Source organism: Macrobrachium nipponense, chromosome 2 (assembly GCF_015104395.2).
Source record: "Macrobrachium nipponense isolate FS-2020 chromosome 2, ASM1510439v2, whole genome shotgun sequence".
Taxonomy (NCBI): domain Eukaryota; kingdom Metazoa; phylum Arthropoda; class Malacostraca; order Decapoda; family Palaemonidae; genus Macrobrachium; species Macrobrachium nipponense.
The window spans coordinates 58,188,220-58,206,663 of NC_087201.1; the positions used below are offsets into that span (position 1 = coordinate 58,188,220).

General features: G+C 43.6%; 1 protein-coding gene across 1 annotated transcript in view; it reads right to left on the reverse strand.

The window, feature by feature from the left end:
- The window catches only part of LOC135220611 (probable ATP-dependent RNA helicase kurz), a gene marked incomplete in the record, with an annotated part of 259,299 nt that overhangs the window by 20,517 nt on the left and 220,338 nt on the right, over positions 1-18,444 (reverse strand). Inside the window, 1 exon segment of the mRNA XM_064257916.1 lies at positions 4,362-4,477. Within this exon segment, the coding sequence (XP_064113986.1) occupies positions 4,362-4,477 (116 nt within the window).

The window sequence follows — 18,444 nt, forward strand, 5'->3', positions numbered from 1 at the left end:
CGTAAAGAAGAGGATGCTCTCTTTGGAGATGAAGATGGAGATTATCAAGAAGTATGAAGCTGGTATGCGATTGAGTGTGATCGCCAAGGAATACGGCCGAAATCCGTCAACAATAGGCACCATCCTTAAGCAGAAGGATGCCATCAAAGCAGCTACACCTTCCAAGGGCGTCACTATTTTGTCCAGCAAGAGGACCTATGTGCACGATGAAATGGAAAGGCTTCTTCTTGTCTAGATAAAAGACAAAGAAATCGCTGGCGATACGATAACAGAGACGGCAATCTCCCACAAGGCCAGTGCTATTTTCAGCGATTTGATTGCCCAGGCCGAAGACGACGGAGGAGAAGGGACATCAACGCCAACCCCAGACTTCAAGGCTTCACATGGGTGGTTCAAGAAATTCCGTAAACGGACTGGCATCCATTCGGTGGTGCGGCATGGGGAGACTGCCAGCTCGGACACGAAAGCGGCCGAAGCCTTTAAAAAGACGTTCGACGAGATGATGATCAAGGACGGCTACAGTTCTCAGCAAGTCTTCAACTGTGATGAGACTGGCCTTTTTTGGAAAAAAAAAAATGCCTCGTCGGACGTACATCACGCAGGAAGAGAAGAAGCTACCTGGGCATAAGCCTATGAAAGACAGGCTTACGCTCGCACTTTGTTCCAACGCCAGTGGGGATTGCAAGGTGAAGCCCCTACTTGTCTATCATTCGGAGACTCCTCGAGCCTTCAAGGCCCACAAAGTGCTTAAGGAGAAGCTTCCAGTGATGTGGAGGGCTAATGCGAAAGCCTGGGTAACGAGGCTTTTGTTCACCGAGTGGGTAAATCTGTGTTTCGGCCCGACTGTGAAGAAATTCTTGGAAGAGAAGCGCCTCCCTCTGAAATGCCTGCTGGTGTTGGACAATGCCCCTACTCACCCTCCTGGCCTCGAGGAAGATATCCTAGCGGAGTATTCCTTCATCAAGGTTCTTTATCTTCCGCCTAACACCACCCCTCTCCTCCAGCCCATGGACCAGCAAGTGATATCGAACTTCAAGAAGCTGTATACGAAACATCTTTTCAAGAGATGTTTCGACATCACCGATACCGCAAACATCACCTTGCGTGAATTTTGGAAGGAGCATTTCAATATCGTAATATGCATCCGACTCATCGACCAAGCTTGGCAGGAGGTTTCGAGGCGAACCTTGAATTCCTTGTGGAGGAAATTCTGGCCTGATGCCGTATCCGCCTGAGACTTCGAGGGATTCGACGTGGGCGAAGCTGGTGCTGCAGATTCAGAAACAATTGACGATCCTGAAACTGTTTCACAATCAGATCTTGACGAGATCGTTGCACTCGGCAAGTCCGTGGGGCTGGTTGTTGACAAGGATGACATCAATGACCTTCTCGAGGAGCACCAAGAGGAGCTTACGACGGATGACCTGAAGGAGTTGGAGGCCATGCAACATAACGTCGTTCAAGAGTTCTCTAGCAGCGGCGAGAAGGAGGACGACGACCCTATGACAACGGCAGAAATTAAGGATGCTCTAGCTGTTTTTCATAAGGTGCAATCATTCGTAGAAAAGAGACACCCCAAAAAGGCTTACACAGGTCATATGCTTGCACAGTTCGATGATGTTTGCCTGAGTCGTTTCAGGAACATTGTCAAAAGTAGGCCAGATGCAATCTTCCTTGGATAGTTATTTTTTTAAAGAGGCCTTTAGTAGGAGTAGTAAGCAAAAAGGAAGAACCAAGTGATACTAAAAAACAGAAAGTTGAAAGTGGTGAAGTTGAAACTTTGTTTAAAAAAAAAAAAAAAAAAAAAAAAGGTAAAGTATAAAAAAGTATAAAAAATGTAAAAATCAAAGAGAAAAAAATTTTTAATCTAATTTTTTGTACAGTTAAGTGTTACAGTTTTGTTAATGTGTTTCGTAAAGTTTAGTTTATGTATGTTTTCCTTGCATTTTTTTATGTTTCGTAAAGTTAAGTGTACGTACGTATCTGCCGTTTGTCCTCCTCCTCTCTCGCCACTTTTGGAGATAGCCTCACTCGAAAGGTAAGCTTCCACATTTTACTACATACGTACGTTTGTACGTACAGTATTTCTTGTATACCATGTACACTAATACACTTTATTTACAGGTATATTAGCAGTACGTATAAGTTAGGTATTGAATGGTCCAAATTGTTGTAGTATTTCACTGTTTATAGGTCAATTTAGCTTTATTATGAAATTTACTGGGGTGTTTTTGGAGGGCTTGGAACGGATTAGTCATTTTACATACAAAATGCTGTCCAAGATACGAAAAGCTCATGATACGAAGGCCGCCTCAGAGCGGATTAATTTCGTATCTCGAGGTACCACTGTACTATATATATAGATATGGATATAGATATAGATATATATATACATATACATAGTAATTTGTATATGTATATCTATCGATCCTATTAACTATCATCTATCTATCTATCGATCTTGATCGAATCGAATCTATCGATCATCTACGATATATAATATATTAATTATAGAGAGATATATATATAAGAATATATAATAGATATATAGATAATATAGACAACACACACATATATATAATATATATATATATATATATATATATATATATATATATATATATATATATAATAAATTCAAGCAATGAATACAGCAGAAAAAGAAATGAATAAAGGAAAATGATGACACGAAGATGAAAAAGCTTAAACTGTATACTAATCCCATCCTGGGTGAGGGATGCAACAGCAAGGTGGATGCTATGCGATCACAAAAGAATGTACAACTCTAGAATGCTGAGTGGCATCATCTTGACCATGAATGGTACAGGTTGGTGACACTGGGTTTTGTTGCAAGGAGCTGCAATACTGCATGTTATTACAATAGTTGTAGCATACAACTACATAAGTGCTTTAACAATAGAGTTTTATAAGCATTTCAATATAGTACTGTACATTATTTACAAAAAATTACTAGTTACTGTTGCTTTGGGGACACTAACTTTCCTTTAGCAAGCACAAGTAATCATAGATGAAATTGTCAATACATTCTAAATCGAATTAAAAAATTTGTAATTTTATTCATATTAAAATTCCCATTTCATAAAAAAATTATGTAACGTCTGGTTGACATGAGGTACTGACTAACCCTAAGACTTTCCAGAAGTTTCAGCCAATTATTTTCACAAATAATGAAGATATAGCGGTTTTTAAATGATGACGTCATCGTAACTGCGTCGTCTGTATGACTTGAGTTTGACAGAATCGTTTTTGCGTGTTTATTTTTGCATATATACAGCGATTTTTTAAGATTTTTTTCGAAATTCTCATACATCTGGTAGCAATGAAAGGTACTGTGACACTGGGTGAGAAGCGAGCTGCTCAGAGCGGTTATTTATAGGCGAGACTCGGAGAATGACGCAGTTACGCCACAGACGTCAAAGCAGTTACACAAACGTAGGCACTTGCGTTTGGTTACTAGATATTTACGTTGTTTTTATAACTTCTTAGTGAACTTATAGCAATGCCGAAGTTACCTAAGATCAAGAAGGCTACTCAGCAACTATGGCTAGCAAAATTAGCGAAGGCCAGGAGTGTGCTGAAAGAAAAACACGAAAATTAATTGTTTTCAGCTGCCCTCATTGTCTCATGTCTTGCCGTCAACATCATTATCTGGTGTCACGCTGAGGGTATTAACACCACTTTTAGGGGTAGGATCACGATCCTTGATGTAGAAATCAACAATAAAAGTACAAATAAAGTAATTATAATAATGTTGTTTTGACTTTTATAAGAAAAAAGCGAAAATTTACATAGCAAATCTTTGGGAGCCCATAACTCAAAAACATACTTATGCGCATGTCGGTAACCATTACTCGGTTATTTATTATCCAATTTTAGAGAGAAAGATATCATTGGAAAGAGGAATAATAATCCCATAAATCTGTGTGACAGAATTTTTTTATCTTTTTTTTTTTTTTTTTAGAATTTTTTGAGTGTCTAGATACTAAAAAAAAAAAAAAAAAATTCATAAAAAATAAAAAAAATTAAATAATCAAAATTCTGTCACACAGAATTGTTCCGTATATAAAGAAGTTTTTATGGTATGATTTTCAATACAACTGATGTCATATTAGAGAAAACTTCATACCAATTTTTTTTTTTAAATCATGATTTTTGCTAATAAAACGAAAAGTTTTTAATCAAATGACTTGAAATTTTTATATGATGAAGGTATTATATATATCTAAAACATATATGAAAATTATGTATTTTGCATAATAAATAAAAATAACAGACATCATAGCGGACGGTCCCCTTAAGTCTTAACAGAATACTAAATACAATAAAATTCTATCTCTTACCTATAAGCATATTTCCACTTTACTTTATCAGCAGGATCTTTGATATCCCATTCATTGACTCGATATGCAACATGATCAATTAATCCTGCAGTTACAATCTGACGTAGGAGATGTATCTGGAATATATTAAAAAAATCATTATAAAAAGTTTATATACAGTTAAAAGTCTTAATAGTAATATTCTAAGAATACCCTGGCTAGCCAATAAAAAAAGTCCTATGACTACATAAAGTACAATGTATAAGCATGAGCATACAAGGTATAAAACCAAGAATACTATAAAAGATAAGGCAAAAAGATTTGCAATTACTTTAAGTAACAGGAACAAGAGTGAAAGACCTCTTTAAACAGTTAAAAGAAACTGGGGCTCCTTTAACAAGATTAGATTCAGTTTAAGAGGAAAGTAAAGAAAACTAGTCATTTACTGACTTTGGGCTAAGATCTGAGTTGATACTGGCTCTAAGAAAAGTAATATAGATTCAAAAGAAGAATTTAAAATACCATTAAACTGAAATATGTTACTGATAAATTTGTAGACATAATATTACATATAATGTATATCCGTATGCTCTCAATTCAATCTGACAGTATGTTCAGTCTTTATCAGGAAAGAAACACATTCACACAACTCAAGTTTTACACATAACTTTGAAAATGGACTTAGATAATATGAAAATAGAATAAAATAATTTGGAGTAGAATCTTCTGAGAAACTTAATGACTTATGCTAAACTTGGTGCCTCTGTGACAGGTATGACAGGTGTGAAGTAATACAGTATAGGAATATGCACAGATAATCCAGCATAAAGTCAATAACTGTACTTGGAAAAAATAAATAAATAAGAAATAAAAGATGAGAATTCAATACTGAATCTATTACAATAGAACTGAAATAGAAAATAAAAAGTCTCATAGATGCGCAAAATATATAGGGAATCTTCAATTAACACTTACCTCAGCAACTTCTATGGGACTTACAAAGTGCCTGGTTCTGCAATTAACACTTTCCTATGCAACTTTCTGTGGGACTTAGAAAAGTGCCTGGTCCTGCAGAGTACCCTTGAACATGAAAAGGTTGGGCACTGGTGCAAACAGCATCAAAGTAGCCCTAGCAGGCAGTGATCAAGCTCACTGCATGAAACTTTGCTAGGTAAAAATAACTCTGTGGTTACCAACTAGAGATGACCATGCTGTAACAACTACTGAAAAAGAGTCTGAGCCCACAGCGTAAGCTATCCCAACTGCGAATTACAAAACTGGTTCAGGAATTAAAATTGTTCCTTCTCTGCCCATTTCCTACAGCCAGGAAAACTGCCTTTCTTTGAAAAATTACAAATTTTTAAAACAATTCGTATTTTACATAGCTAACAAACCCGAGGTCTTAACAATAGGATATATCTTAGTGCAAGCTGGTAACCGGTTAACACAATCAAAGATTGTAAAGCAAGGAATCTTTGAGATATGGCAACTCCTACGCATACGAGGTGGTTGATGGTAAATGACCACGCAGCGCATCCCGTGACGCTTCAGTCTTTCCCCGAACCCAGGAAAAACAAAGAGAGAGGCGGCTAGAGGTGGGCAGTAAATGTTAAGACCAGGTTTGTTAGCTATGAGAAATACAAGTTGTTTTAAAAATTTGTCATTTGTTCATATGCAGAACAAACCTTTGGTCTTAACAATAGGATAGACTTATATTTGGTGGGAGGTACAAGTATCCTAAACCGGCTGGGAGTTAACCCACTTGACTACCCTTCCTAGAAGAATGAGTTCTAAAGAAGGGGTCTGAAGTCCATGAGCAAATAGATAATCGGATATCTAAAAACTCAGCCGTCTGGGCTGAAATACGTACAATGGTATATGGGCAGATTCACTACATTCCAGGAGCTGAAGAAAACTCTGACTGTTCATCTAAGAAACCATATTAGCCACAGGGGTTTGCTGCCACTCCTCACTCCTCTTGCTAGAAAAGAGCAGCTTTTGCTACCGAATAGGAGATTTGTTTATTTCAAAATGATATTGTCATGATACAATAAAGTTTCATACATACTTACCTGGCAGATATATACTTAGCTATAGACTCTGTCGTCCCCGACAGAAATTCGAATTTTGCGGCACACGCTGCAGGTAGTCAGGTGATCTACCGCCCTGCTGCTGGATGGCAGGAATAGGAACCATTCCCGTATTCTAATCAGATTTTCTCTCTTCCACCTGTCTCCTGCGGGGAGGCTAGGTGGGCCATTTATCGTATATATCTGCCAGGTAAGTATGTATGAAACTTTATTGTATCATGACAATATCATTTTCATACATTCAACTTCCCTGACAGATATATACTTAGCTGATTGGCACCCGTGGAGGGTAAGAGACAGCTAACTACTAAAATAGACAGGTAAACAACATATGTTGTAGGTATTTATAGACCTTGGTTCCTACCTGATTAGGCGGAAGACTTCATGGCTACTGCCTAGGAGTCTGCTTCGCCTCAAGAGCCTCAGCGAGATATTGATCTGTGGCCAAGAGTTCTTGTGGGTCTGTCGATGGGGTCTTATCCACTTACTCGGTAGAGCCTAACTGGCATTTGTCAATGGGTTCTAATCCACTTACATGACAATACACCTATGCCTAGTGGCATAATTAAGGAGCACAACACCGATCCCAATCACCTGATCCAAACACGAGGGTTAGCGCTTAGATTGAAAAGAGTTATCCCCAAACTCCTTTCAAACAACCCAAGAAAAAAACACGACGTTAATTAAAATTTAACTTACTAGTTAAGGATCAGTATCGGCTCCCTATCCCAGCAACGTATCCACAGACATGTATAAACCAAGAGAGAAGTATCTCTCGTAGGTTATCTTGACATCCTTCGGGTAATGGAAAGTCAACACCGAGTTGCATCTCCAGTATGTGACAGCTAATATGTCCTTTATGACATATTGTTATGGAAAGAACAAGAATTCACAAAAGCTCGCACTTCATGCGCTTTTAAATTCTCAGCTGTCTGAAGGAATCATCAAGTCACTCATGAAGTGCTTTAGAGATCACACTTGTTTCAAAGAAGACCAGGGTGTTCTTTGAAATGGATCTCTTCTGGATGAAGCCCTGGAGCCTGGCTGGTGCTTTGCGGCTGGCAGGCGCCTCGCGCCTGGCTCCTGGCTGGCGCTTTTTGGCGCCTGGTGCTCGGCTGGCTCCTCCCCACTTGCTGGAGCTTCGAGCTTGGCTGGAGTCTCTAGGCTGGCTGGCGATGTCCACATCGGACACTCTCACTTGTCCAATATGTTCGCCTCTGGCGCATTTGCGCCAGGTTAAATGCGCCAGGTTGGAGGTCTGTTCCTTCTCCGCATCAGACAATAAACTCGTTCATTCAAGCTGTCTGCCTCTGGCGTTTTTCGCCTGTTTGGCATTTGGCGCCTAGCTGGCACTCGTTGCCCGAGGCTCCTGAACCAACTACAATAGTTTATCAGGAGAATGGAGAAGGGTGGAAGGAATCCTTCTACCTGGAGCCTCTGGCCTAGGAAGAGGGGAGGCGCTTGTAGCCACTTACATCCAGTAGACGATAGGATATCTAAACGGGACTAGAGAGAAGAGTCTTCCTTCAAGGAGGATCCTTCGTGAGTACTTCCGTTGCTAACGAGATCTATTCCTACATGTTGAGGAGGTTTCTCGTTGCAGAATCTTCCATCTCCTTGCCCTAAGGAGAGGAAGGAGCCTGGAAGTCGAAGGAGACTCAGAGCCGAAAGTGGGCGAACCCAGGTTCCTTAACTCTTAACATGTCACTGTGAGTACCTTTTGGGGAGCGCTTCGAGCCCTCAACGCACCCCAAAGACTCTGTAGGCAAACGTTAAACAATTTCTTCTTCTGAAGATAAAGCTTACGTACCATGCCTGGGCAAAGAAAACCTTCTTTCTGGGCTTAGCCTGTGTCGCCCTGTGAAATGGTTCCTTTGATACTATTTCTTAGGTATAAATATTGCTATTCATCCTAGAGAAAAAAGAAACAATAAAATGACAAGATAAATGGCTCGCTCACCCCTAATGTAGGTGTCGGTATAGATAAAGGAGCGAGTGGAATCACTACCAGAGGTCCCTTGCCATTTAGCTTCTTCCTTCGACAAAACCCCCAACTACGGAGGAGCCGTGCTACAGCTCCCAGTACCCTCTACTACTACCGTGAGCGCCTCCGACGCCTGTGACGTCATTCCTTTGATAGCCGCCATCGCCACCACACGTCGTTTTTTCTCTCTTGTGCTGTGCAATCGCTTTCAAGGTGTTATTCCCATATTCAAGATGTCTTCAGCTTCTGCTTCTAAGTTAAGTACTGCTCTAAGGTTACAGATCACATTTTATGCTGATTTCCCTGTTTTATTACCTTTAGGAGTTATAGTGGGAGCGTCACCGTCCCCGGCCGCTCCTCCGACCGCATGGCGGTCTGGGTTTTTTCTTTTGGTCTCCCATACCATTAGAAATCCCCTTTTTGCAGTACTTTATGATATAGTTAACCTCTTGATATTGTGTCATGCAGTTAGCTACTTATTAGCTCGGCCTTCACAGGGACCGCACTCCACCGCACGTTTCGGATCTTAGCCTAGCCTAGCCCATCCGTTTCGTTAGGAGTTATTCAGTTAGAACGCATGTTCTCCCTCTAGTCCTACTTCTAGCCCTATGTTTTGTTTTACGATACATTCACATTGGCCTAGGTGTTAGGTTAGGCTAACATACCCCATTCTACGGATTGGCGATTAGCCTATACCCTTGGACCTCCTTTCTCTTATCATGTTTTTATTTCCTTTCCCCCGTGTTAGCCTAGCTTTTAGATATCATATGTATTTTTTCATTATATATATAGATATTCTCAATATATCAGTGCCTTGGGGTGTCTTTACGGCCATTCTATTGTTCCGACGGGCCTTCCTCACCACGTGTTTACCACCTGGCCAGGAGGGTCGCTGGTCGTTGGGTCTCCTCCCCCGTCCCCTTCATTCCCCCCTCCACACTTTGCCCACCCACGCTACCGGGTGATGACTCGCTGCTCATAGCTAGCTTCCGAGTCTGCATGAGAGGGGGTGACTCATAGGGATAGTGGGGAGGTTTTCCCTCCACTGGTGCTCTCTCACTTGTCACGTGTCACGGGGCTCGGGACCTTCTCCCCCTCCCCCTCCGGCCTTATATCGATCGCGGAGGGTTAGAAGGTTCCCCTACACCACCTCCCCCTCCCTACCCTTCCACCTCCCCCTCCCTACCCTTCCACCCCCCCTCTCAGCTCCGCGGTATTACTCCGTACCCACCGGCCGGACACCAGGGAGGAAGGAATCACTGGAGCCTATCCACCCATGGGATAGATCTCACGGACACCCCCTGATGTTATGTTTTTACTGTTATATATATATTAATTTATGGGATTTATTTATTATTCTTATTATATTATATTATTTTACTATTATTCACTCCGGGGGGTTATGGTTCTGCCTCATGTTATCCCTCTGGTTCTCGCTCTGAGAGCTGAGCCCCTCTTGTTTGGTAATTACTACTCCGGCCCCAACGGAGTAGCTTCTCACCACATGCAACTAGGAGAGGTTTAATTTGGAGTCAGTGGCCTCTTCCTCCCCCCCCCCCCCCCGATCACTATATTCTACCTGATATATAAGTTCATGTTCTGTTATGCCTCCTTACACATAAAAGATTTTTTACGTGTACGTGTGTGTGGGCCTCTGGGCTTACTCCGGCAGTCATTTTTGCATGTCACTCATATGTAGAATCCTTATCTGTCGGGTCCACTCCGGCACCCACGGATAGTTACATTGTACCTCCCCGGAGGTAGTCAACGGTACTCATGTATCCTTTGACTTACAGGTTGTGTGTTGCCAGGAGGTTGGGTGCACTGCTGTGTTGCAGGACCCATGCGGCCACGTAGTCTGCCGCTCCCATGCCTGGTGCGCAGTGAGGGTGGAGGACTTCCTTGTGTGGCACCATGAAGGATGCCAAACCTGCTACGTGCTGGTAGGCGAAGCCTCCATCGTAGTATGTTTTTTCTTACCTCCGTCAACGTTCGATACCTGGTGATACTGACGATACTGACTATACTTTACAATGTTGTCATATATTCAGTTACTATGAATCTAGTCACGACCCTAGTGTCCCCCTTTTTGCTAATTCTAGACCTCTCTTACAGGGTTCCGTTGAAGAGAAGAAGAGGACGCTTACGACCCTCAAAGCCTGGGTCGGAGGGTTTGGAAGGAATTCCAAAGGACACCCCTACATCCTCGCTCAGGACATGGCCGAGCTCATCTTCCACGGAGCCCAGAAGGGATCAGTGGTCGACCCACTAGTTGCCGCTCCACTGATAGCGGACATCCAGGAGATGGTCTCTCTTCCGGACGGGGATTTCTCTGAGGACGTGACGGAGGACGTTGCGGCAATGAACCTAGACATCGAGCCCATGGCGATAGACTCCATGGGCACAGGTAAGGGTGCAGTAGAAGCAGATTCTGTGGGATCTCAGGGCCCTTTCCTGAGCTCCTCTTCTCCTTCTCCCGATCCTTCCTCTTCTACTTCCTTCCGGGGCTTCACTGAAGACCAACAGGCAGTACGCCCTAAGTCCACTTCAGTGACCCCCAAAGTAAAGTCCCCTATGGACAAACTGGTGAAGTCCTTACCCAGGAAGTCAGCCCCCTTAACTGACACTAGTACTCCGGCTCCCCACCCCGGAACGGTTAGGTCAAGGGCGGCCTCTTCATCAGAGTCGAGGTCCCCCAAACACAGGTCTCGGAAGGAGCGGGCTCAGGTGCCTCCCTTCGATCCCGAGACTTTCTCGGCCAACATCTTGGAGCAGATGGGAGTTATCGTGGGAACCTTGGTTGACAACAAGGTTGGCATGGTACTCTCACAGCTCACAAGCACTGTTGAGACCTCCGGCCAGTCGATCCAATCCCTAGCGGAACGTCTGGCCGCTCAGGAGAACGCTATCGCTGGGATCCAGTACTAGATTGCTGCAGGGACTCCTCAGGCAGTACCGGCATCTCCTCTACCAATGCCGGACTCTATCTTACTGCCGGACTTCAAGGCTGCCAATCCCTGGAGGATTGCATCTCATGCTCCGTTTGTCAACGGAATGTTGACCATTGAAGGCATTGGAACTCGAAGGTTGGAAGACTTCGAGTTCTACCCCAGTAACCTTCAACCCCCATTCATGGGCTACGTCCGCCTAACGGAGGCAGCCATGATGAGGGAAGATAAGGTCCCCAAGGAGACTGTGATCCTTCCCAGGGAACAGACTCAACAGATTCTGCTGAGGAGCTTAGAAGAGTGGGGATGCGAGAACACACGCATCACGGCTTTCAGGAGTCCTTTCACCATTTTTACTCCAGCGGAAGGCACTCCGCTCCCACTTACCCTTAAGGTAGTGGAAGCAACATTCCAAGCAGCTCTGAAGGACGAGCCCTTGCCTCAACTCCGGGAGACGGAACCCACCTCTCTCCTGATTCCGGGCTCTGATGCCTACTTCGAAGGTGCTGTGCCCACTTTCTCGGTAGGCAAACTCAAATCTGACTGCGCCACCACCCTCTTTAGCGAGAGACTTCCTAGGTTGCCGGACTCCCTCATCCAGACGGAGTACGACGCCCGGACCAGGTTGGCAAGATCCCTCTCCTCCATGACGACGGCTGAAATGACGGCTCTGGTATACCAGCGAGAGCCGTTATTCAAAGTCACGGCTAAAGGTCTACTGCACACCATGCAGTGCGACCTTTATGACTTTTTAGTCGCCAGGAGGAATTGTAGGAAGCATGTCCTGGCGGAAGCCACCATCCATCATGAGCCTAACAAGCTCATAGCTTCCTCAATTTGGGGGACGGACCTCTTCCCCGCTCCAGTGGTGGCGGAGGTCTTGCACGAGGCCTCTAAGGTTAACCAGAGCCTCAAAGTCAGGTGGGGTCTCGTACCAAAGAGGAAGCAGGAATCCTCTGGTTCGAACCCGAGGATTAAGCAGAAGCCAAGGAAGTTCTTACCCTTCCAGACTCCTCAGCAGATGCTGGTCCAGGCAGTACAAGTGCCTCAAGGATAGCAGCACTCCACCTCCAAGAGCCAGCAACAATTTTTAGTCCTGGCTCCTCAGTCTCAGCAGCCTCAACCTTCTACCTCTTTTGCAGTCTCCCCAGCTTTCAACCCCACCTACGAAGGCCAGAACTTTCAGGCCTTCAACAGGTTCGCAAGAGGCAGCAGAGCTATATAGGGGTGCCTCTCGTCATAGGGGATCCGGCAGGGCTGCAAGTAGGGGTAGAGGCTTCCGGGGAGCGAGAGGCAGTCGCCCCTCGGCAAGCCAACAGTGAGAGTCCCAAGGTAGGAGAGAGACTGTACCTCTTCCGTCACCGGTGGAGGTTCAGCCCTTGGGCTCAAAGCATAGTTACCAAAGGCCTGGGTTGGAGTTGGCTAGAGGGCCCTCCTCCAACCAACAAATTCTATCAAAAACGAACAACGGAATTGATAGAGTATACTCAAGACCTCCTTCTCAAAGGAGTAGTTTCAAGAGTCAACAATTTAAAATTTCAAGGACGCTTGTTCAGCGTGCCAAAGAAAGACTCGGAAAACCGAAGGATCATCTTAGACTTGTCCCATCTGAACTTATACATTCATTGCGACAAGTTCAGGATGCTGACCGTTTCGCAGGTACGAACCTTACTTCCCCGTGGGGCCGTCACAACCTCTATAGATCTTACAGATGCCTACTATCATGTTCCCATAGCCAGACACTTCCGACCATTCCTAGGCTTCAAACTAGGAAACAGGTCCTATTCCTTCAAAGTAATGCCATTCGGGCTCAACATAGCCCCCAGGATATTTACCAAACTGGCGGAAGCAGTGGTACAAGAGCTAAGGAAACAGGGAATAATGCTAGTGGCTTATCTGGACGATTGGCTTATTTGGGCAAAGAATCCCAAAGAATGCAAGGAAGCAATGGTCAAAGTGATCAACTTTCTGGAACACCTAGGTTTCCAAATAAACAAAACCAAGTTCAGACTAACACCAGAATCTCGATTCCAGTGGTTAGGTCTTCAGTGGGACTCACAGTCACACACACTATCAATTCCGTCATTGAAAAGGAAAGAAATAGCAAGAGCTACAAAGCAATTTCTCAAACAACAACAAACATCCCGGAGGTGCCAGGAGAGGATCCTGGGCTCACTCCAGTTTGCCTCAATCACAGACGTTCTGTTAAGAGCCAAACTCAAGGATATAAACAGAGTATGGCGTTCCAAAGCGAATTGCAGATCACGGGACAAACTAGCCTTTATCCCGGCGATCTTACGAAAACGTCTCCGCCCCTGGACGGAGGTAAAGAACTTATCAAAAGCAATTCCCCTACAATTCCCCCCACCATCATTAGTGATCCACACGGACACCTCACTAACAGGATGGGGAGGATACTCTCAGTACAAGAAAGTTCAAGGAACTTGGTCCTTAACATTCTGCCAGCTACATATCAATGTACTGGAAGCCATGGCAGTGTTTCTCACACTGAAACGGCTCCGGCCGCCCAAGAACTCACATTTCAAACTAGTTCTGGACAGTGCAGTGGTGGTACACTGCATAAACAGAGGCGGATCCTTAGTCAAGCCACTTGAACCATGTCATGATAGCCATCTTCTCTCTGGCAAGCAAGAACAAATGGCACCTGTCAGCCACTCACATGGCAGGGGTCAAGAACGTAGTGGCAGACGCCCTATCTAGCTCCGTTCCGTTGGAATCGGAGTGGGCACTGGACAGGAACTTGTTCAATTGGATCAGTCAACAAGTCCCAGGACTTCAAGTAGACCTCTTTGCCAAGGAATCAAACCACAAACTTCCCTGTTACGTGGCACCCAACCTGGATCCTCTGGCATATGCTACAGACGCAATGATCCTCGATTGGAACACTTGGAAGAAGATTTACCTCTTCCCTCCGGTGAACCTTCTTCTGAAAGTACTGAACAAACTCAGGACATTCAAGGGCCGGGTGGCTCTAATAGCCCCCAACTGGCCCAAGAGCAATTGGTTCCCTCTACTTCTAGAGTTGAGACTCCGGCCCCTACGGATTCCCAACCCCAAACTAACTCAGTTAGTGCAAACTCAGACTGTGTCCGCTTCCTCAAGAATTCAGAAAACCCTAACTTTATGGATTTCTTGAAGTTCGCAGCCATGAGGAATGCAGACATTGACCCCCAGAATATTTCATTCTTGGAATCAGATAAAAGGGAATCTACCCTGCATCAATATGACTCGTCTGTTATGAAACTAGCAAAGTTCCTTAAGGATTCAAACTCTCAAGTCATGACCACGAACCTAGCCATAACTTTCTTTAGAACATTGTTTGAGAAAGGTCTAGCAGCAAGCACTATTACTACTGCCAAATCAGCTCTTAAAAAGATCTTCCAGTTTGGTTTTAGTATAGATCTTACGGACTCTTTACTTTACCTCCATTCCGAAAGCTTGTGCTAGACTGAGACCATCAGAGAGACCTAAATCAGTCTATTGGTTTCTAAATGATGTCCTCAAACTGGCCTTGGACATTAATAACGATTCATGTAACTATATATCTCTCCTGAGGAAAACTTTATTTTTACTAAGTCTAGCCTCAGGAGCTAGAATATCTGAACTGTCAGCCTTATCAAGGGAACCAGGTCACATTGAGTTCCTTCCCCTCAGGGGAAGTTCTCCTATCCCCAGATCGCCACTTTCTAGCCAAAAATGAAGATCCACAGGACAGATGGTCCTCGTGGAAAATCCTACCACTACCTCAAGACAATTCTCTTTGTCCAGTTAACTCATTGAGAGTTTACTTAGGTAGAACAACCCTAAAATCTTCAGGTCCGCTGTTCATTAGAGAGGAGGGTGGTACAATCTCCCTAAAAGGGATCAGACAACAAATCTTATACTTCATTAAACAGGCCAACCCGGAGTCCTTTCCCCGGGCCCACGATGTTAGGGCAGTGGCCACCTCTATTAACTACTTTCAACATATGAATTTTGACGATCTTAAGAAATATACAGGCTGGAAATCTCCGACAGTTTTTAAACGTCACTACTTAAAATCCTTAGAAGCCCTCAAATTCCCAGCAGTGGCAGCTGGAAACACAGTTTCTCCTGACTATATAAGTTCTTCTAACTTTCTTGTAGCCTTCCCTTCTGCCTGCCCCATTGCACCCTTACTTAGTTAGTCGCCTCTGATGTATATATGTTACTTGGAATGTTGCTGTTACATTCATTATTCTAGTTTGGGATTCAGTTCTATTGTTTGTGTATATGTCAACTTTATATCCTGTCTTAAGCCTACTTTGTATGTTTTTGTCTTTGGGTTGTAGGCTATTTATCTTTAAGCTGCTAACCCATGATTAAGGGTTCCTACTGTTAACCGATATTTTGTAAGACTGTATTTTAAGTTGATCATTATACTTTTAACCTTACAGGTATTTGTTTTTTACCTTCTTGTATATCTGTGCTGTCCCTCAAGCTTGGTGTTTTAGCAATTCTCTGGTACTATTTCACAGGGCAACACAGGCTAAGCCCAGAAAAGGGATTTTGAAGAAGGAAAAATCTATTTCTGGGCAACGACCTGTGTCGCCCTGTGAAATCCCACCCTGTAGTTAGATTGTCCTCACCCAGCTTACCCCAAGCTTGGAGGCTATCTTCAGGAATGACGTCACAGGCGTCGGAGGCGCTCATGGTAGTAGTAGAGGGTACGGGAGCTGTAGCACGGCTCCTACGTAGTTGGGGGTTTTGTCGAAGGAAGAAGCTAAATGGCAAGGGACCTCTGGTAGTGATTCCTACATTAGGGGTGAGCGAGCCATGTATCTTGGCATTATATTGTTTCTTTTTTCTCTAGGATGAATAGCAATATTTATACCTAAGAAATAGTATCAAAGGAACCATTTCACAGGGCGACACAGGTCGTTGCCCAGAAATAGAGTTTTCCTTCGTCAAAATCCCTTATCTCTTCCTGTATCAATTGGGAAAGTCCCTTGACTTCAAAGCTCTGAGCCATGATTAGAAGGGTTTTAGTTCTTCGCCAGACACAATATGCTGGCAAGAACCCATCGTCAATTCTCCATTGAATCTGATGCGAGATTCCAATATACAAAAATTTACTTGTCCTCTTGGCAGTTGGTAGGGCCAAGAGAAACAGTGAATTCCCTCATAAAATTCCTAAAAGAAGCTTGATGAGGAGAAGTTCCATCTTGCCGGAACAACGGAATCTGCAACCACGGAAAAATCCCAACTCAAAGCACATGATATCCTAGTCTTAGTCTTATTGATGAACCATATAAGATCCCGAAGATCTTAGTCCTCTGCTATCTCTAAGTCCTTTGTAGAGACAGTGTATGCCTGGTACTATTCTTTGATAGCAGATATACAAAGGTGATTCTTCTCTCAGAAAGGGAAGAAAAACCGCCATGCGGGTCCCAGATCGAACCCCCCCTCCAGTTAGACGGGGAACGAACTCAGGGACGAACCGTGACATTACCGAGCCTTCTGTACGAGAGGCTACTAAACCCTTCGGTTAACACCCGCTACATCGAGAAATTATCAAGTCCAATAAGTTTGCTTGCAATTCTTTAGACTATGTGCCAGAACTTCTGTACCTCTGTCTTGGTACCCGGCACCCTTCGTATGTCTGCTTTTCTAGAGACTCCAGCAGGGTAGTGACCTGTAAAGCTGTTGAGTTCTAGAGGATCTGTCAACTGGGACGTGACCAAAAAGCAACTAGATCCTACATTACAGACATCGAATTTGGGTAATGCATTCCTAGAGATGCCAGCAAGGACGTGACCTGTGTGGCTGTTGCACTCTAATGAACTGTCACGGGGAGCGTGACCACAATGTGACAGATCATATAGGTGATGTTTAGACACTGAATGCTGTATATGCTTCACTAGAGTTGCCAGCAAGGACGTGACCTATGTAGCTGTGCGCTCTATATGATTGTCAACTGTGGACGTGACCACAATGTGACAAAACCATTTTACCCTACTATGAGGGCAAAGCCAGAAACATTACCATTATTTCCATTTTTAGTAGGAAAAAACTTTACAAGCGTAATATAATCCATTCATGGAAACAAAATTCTACCCAAAGAAAATGGTTCCCATCAGACTCATCCATCTTCTCACTAAGCAAGTTCTCTAATAAGCTATGCTTTCATAAGCATAAGAGCATTATATAATATAGTGCTCTGCCGCGTTAGAATCCTCTAATAATGTTACCTTACGGTAAACAGCATTGAAAGGTTGCAATATCTTTCTTATTGAAAGCTTCTTAGCAAAACGCAGACAATGTTTATTCATGTTTGCTTATATATCCCCTCAATCCGAGGCTAAGTCCGTGATTGTAGGGGAGAGATACGGTTAGCTATTCAATCCCGTAGGAGAGAGAGATGTAACCGACCGCTCATGACCGAGAACTAGATGGTACTGTGTTGGTCTACGCGATAGCAGTCTCCGTTAGCCATCTGGCCTTATTATTCCTGAGTTGCCAGCTACTCCATTCAATGAAGGAATATTATAAAATTATTCTCGAGCCTCAGGAAGCTCTCACTAATGCATATTTAAGTGAAACAAAACTTCGTTAAATCCAGAAGCTGAGTTGGTGTTGTCTTAACAATCCCTTTAAGCGTAGTCCTTCCTAGGAAACTCCTGGAAGGATACATGGAATTCAGTTGCACACCATAGAGGTAACTACGGTATGCGCATATGACTTGACCGTACCGTATTCTTACACAGAGATTCTCTACTACCTTCTTTCCTTGCCAAGGCAGAGAGAGAAAGGAAAATTTACTATCTTTGTTCTTTTCGTTAATAGAACGAATTAGTATTAGCCGAAGGATATCCCAAGTGAGAAACAAGGATCGAAGAGAATCTCTCAAGCTTCCTATTCTCTTGGACATAAGACTTAAAGGATGTATTCCACGCGTCTATTACTTGAAAGAGCCTCTAATCAATGAATGAGAGCTACTCCGAATATCGTCCAAGAGAGCGTATATGCTTACTCGATAAGATGCATTAAGATCTTTGTAAATGAGAACTAACCCATTAAGATACAAAGAGTAAATATATCTC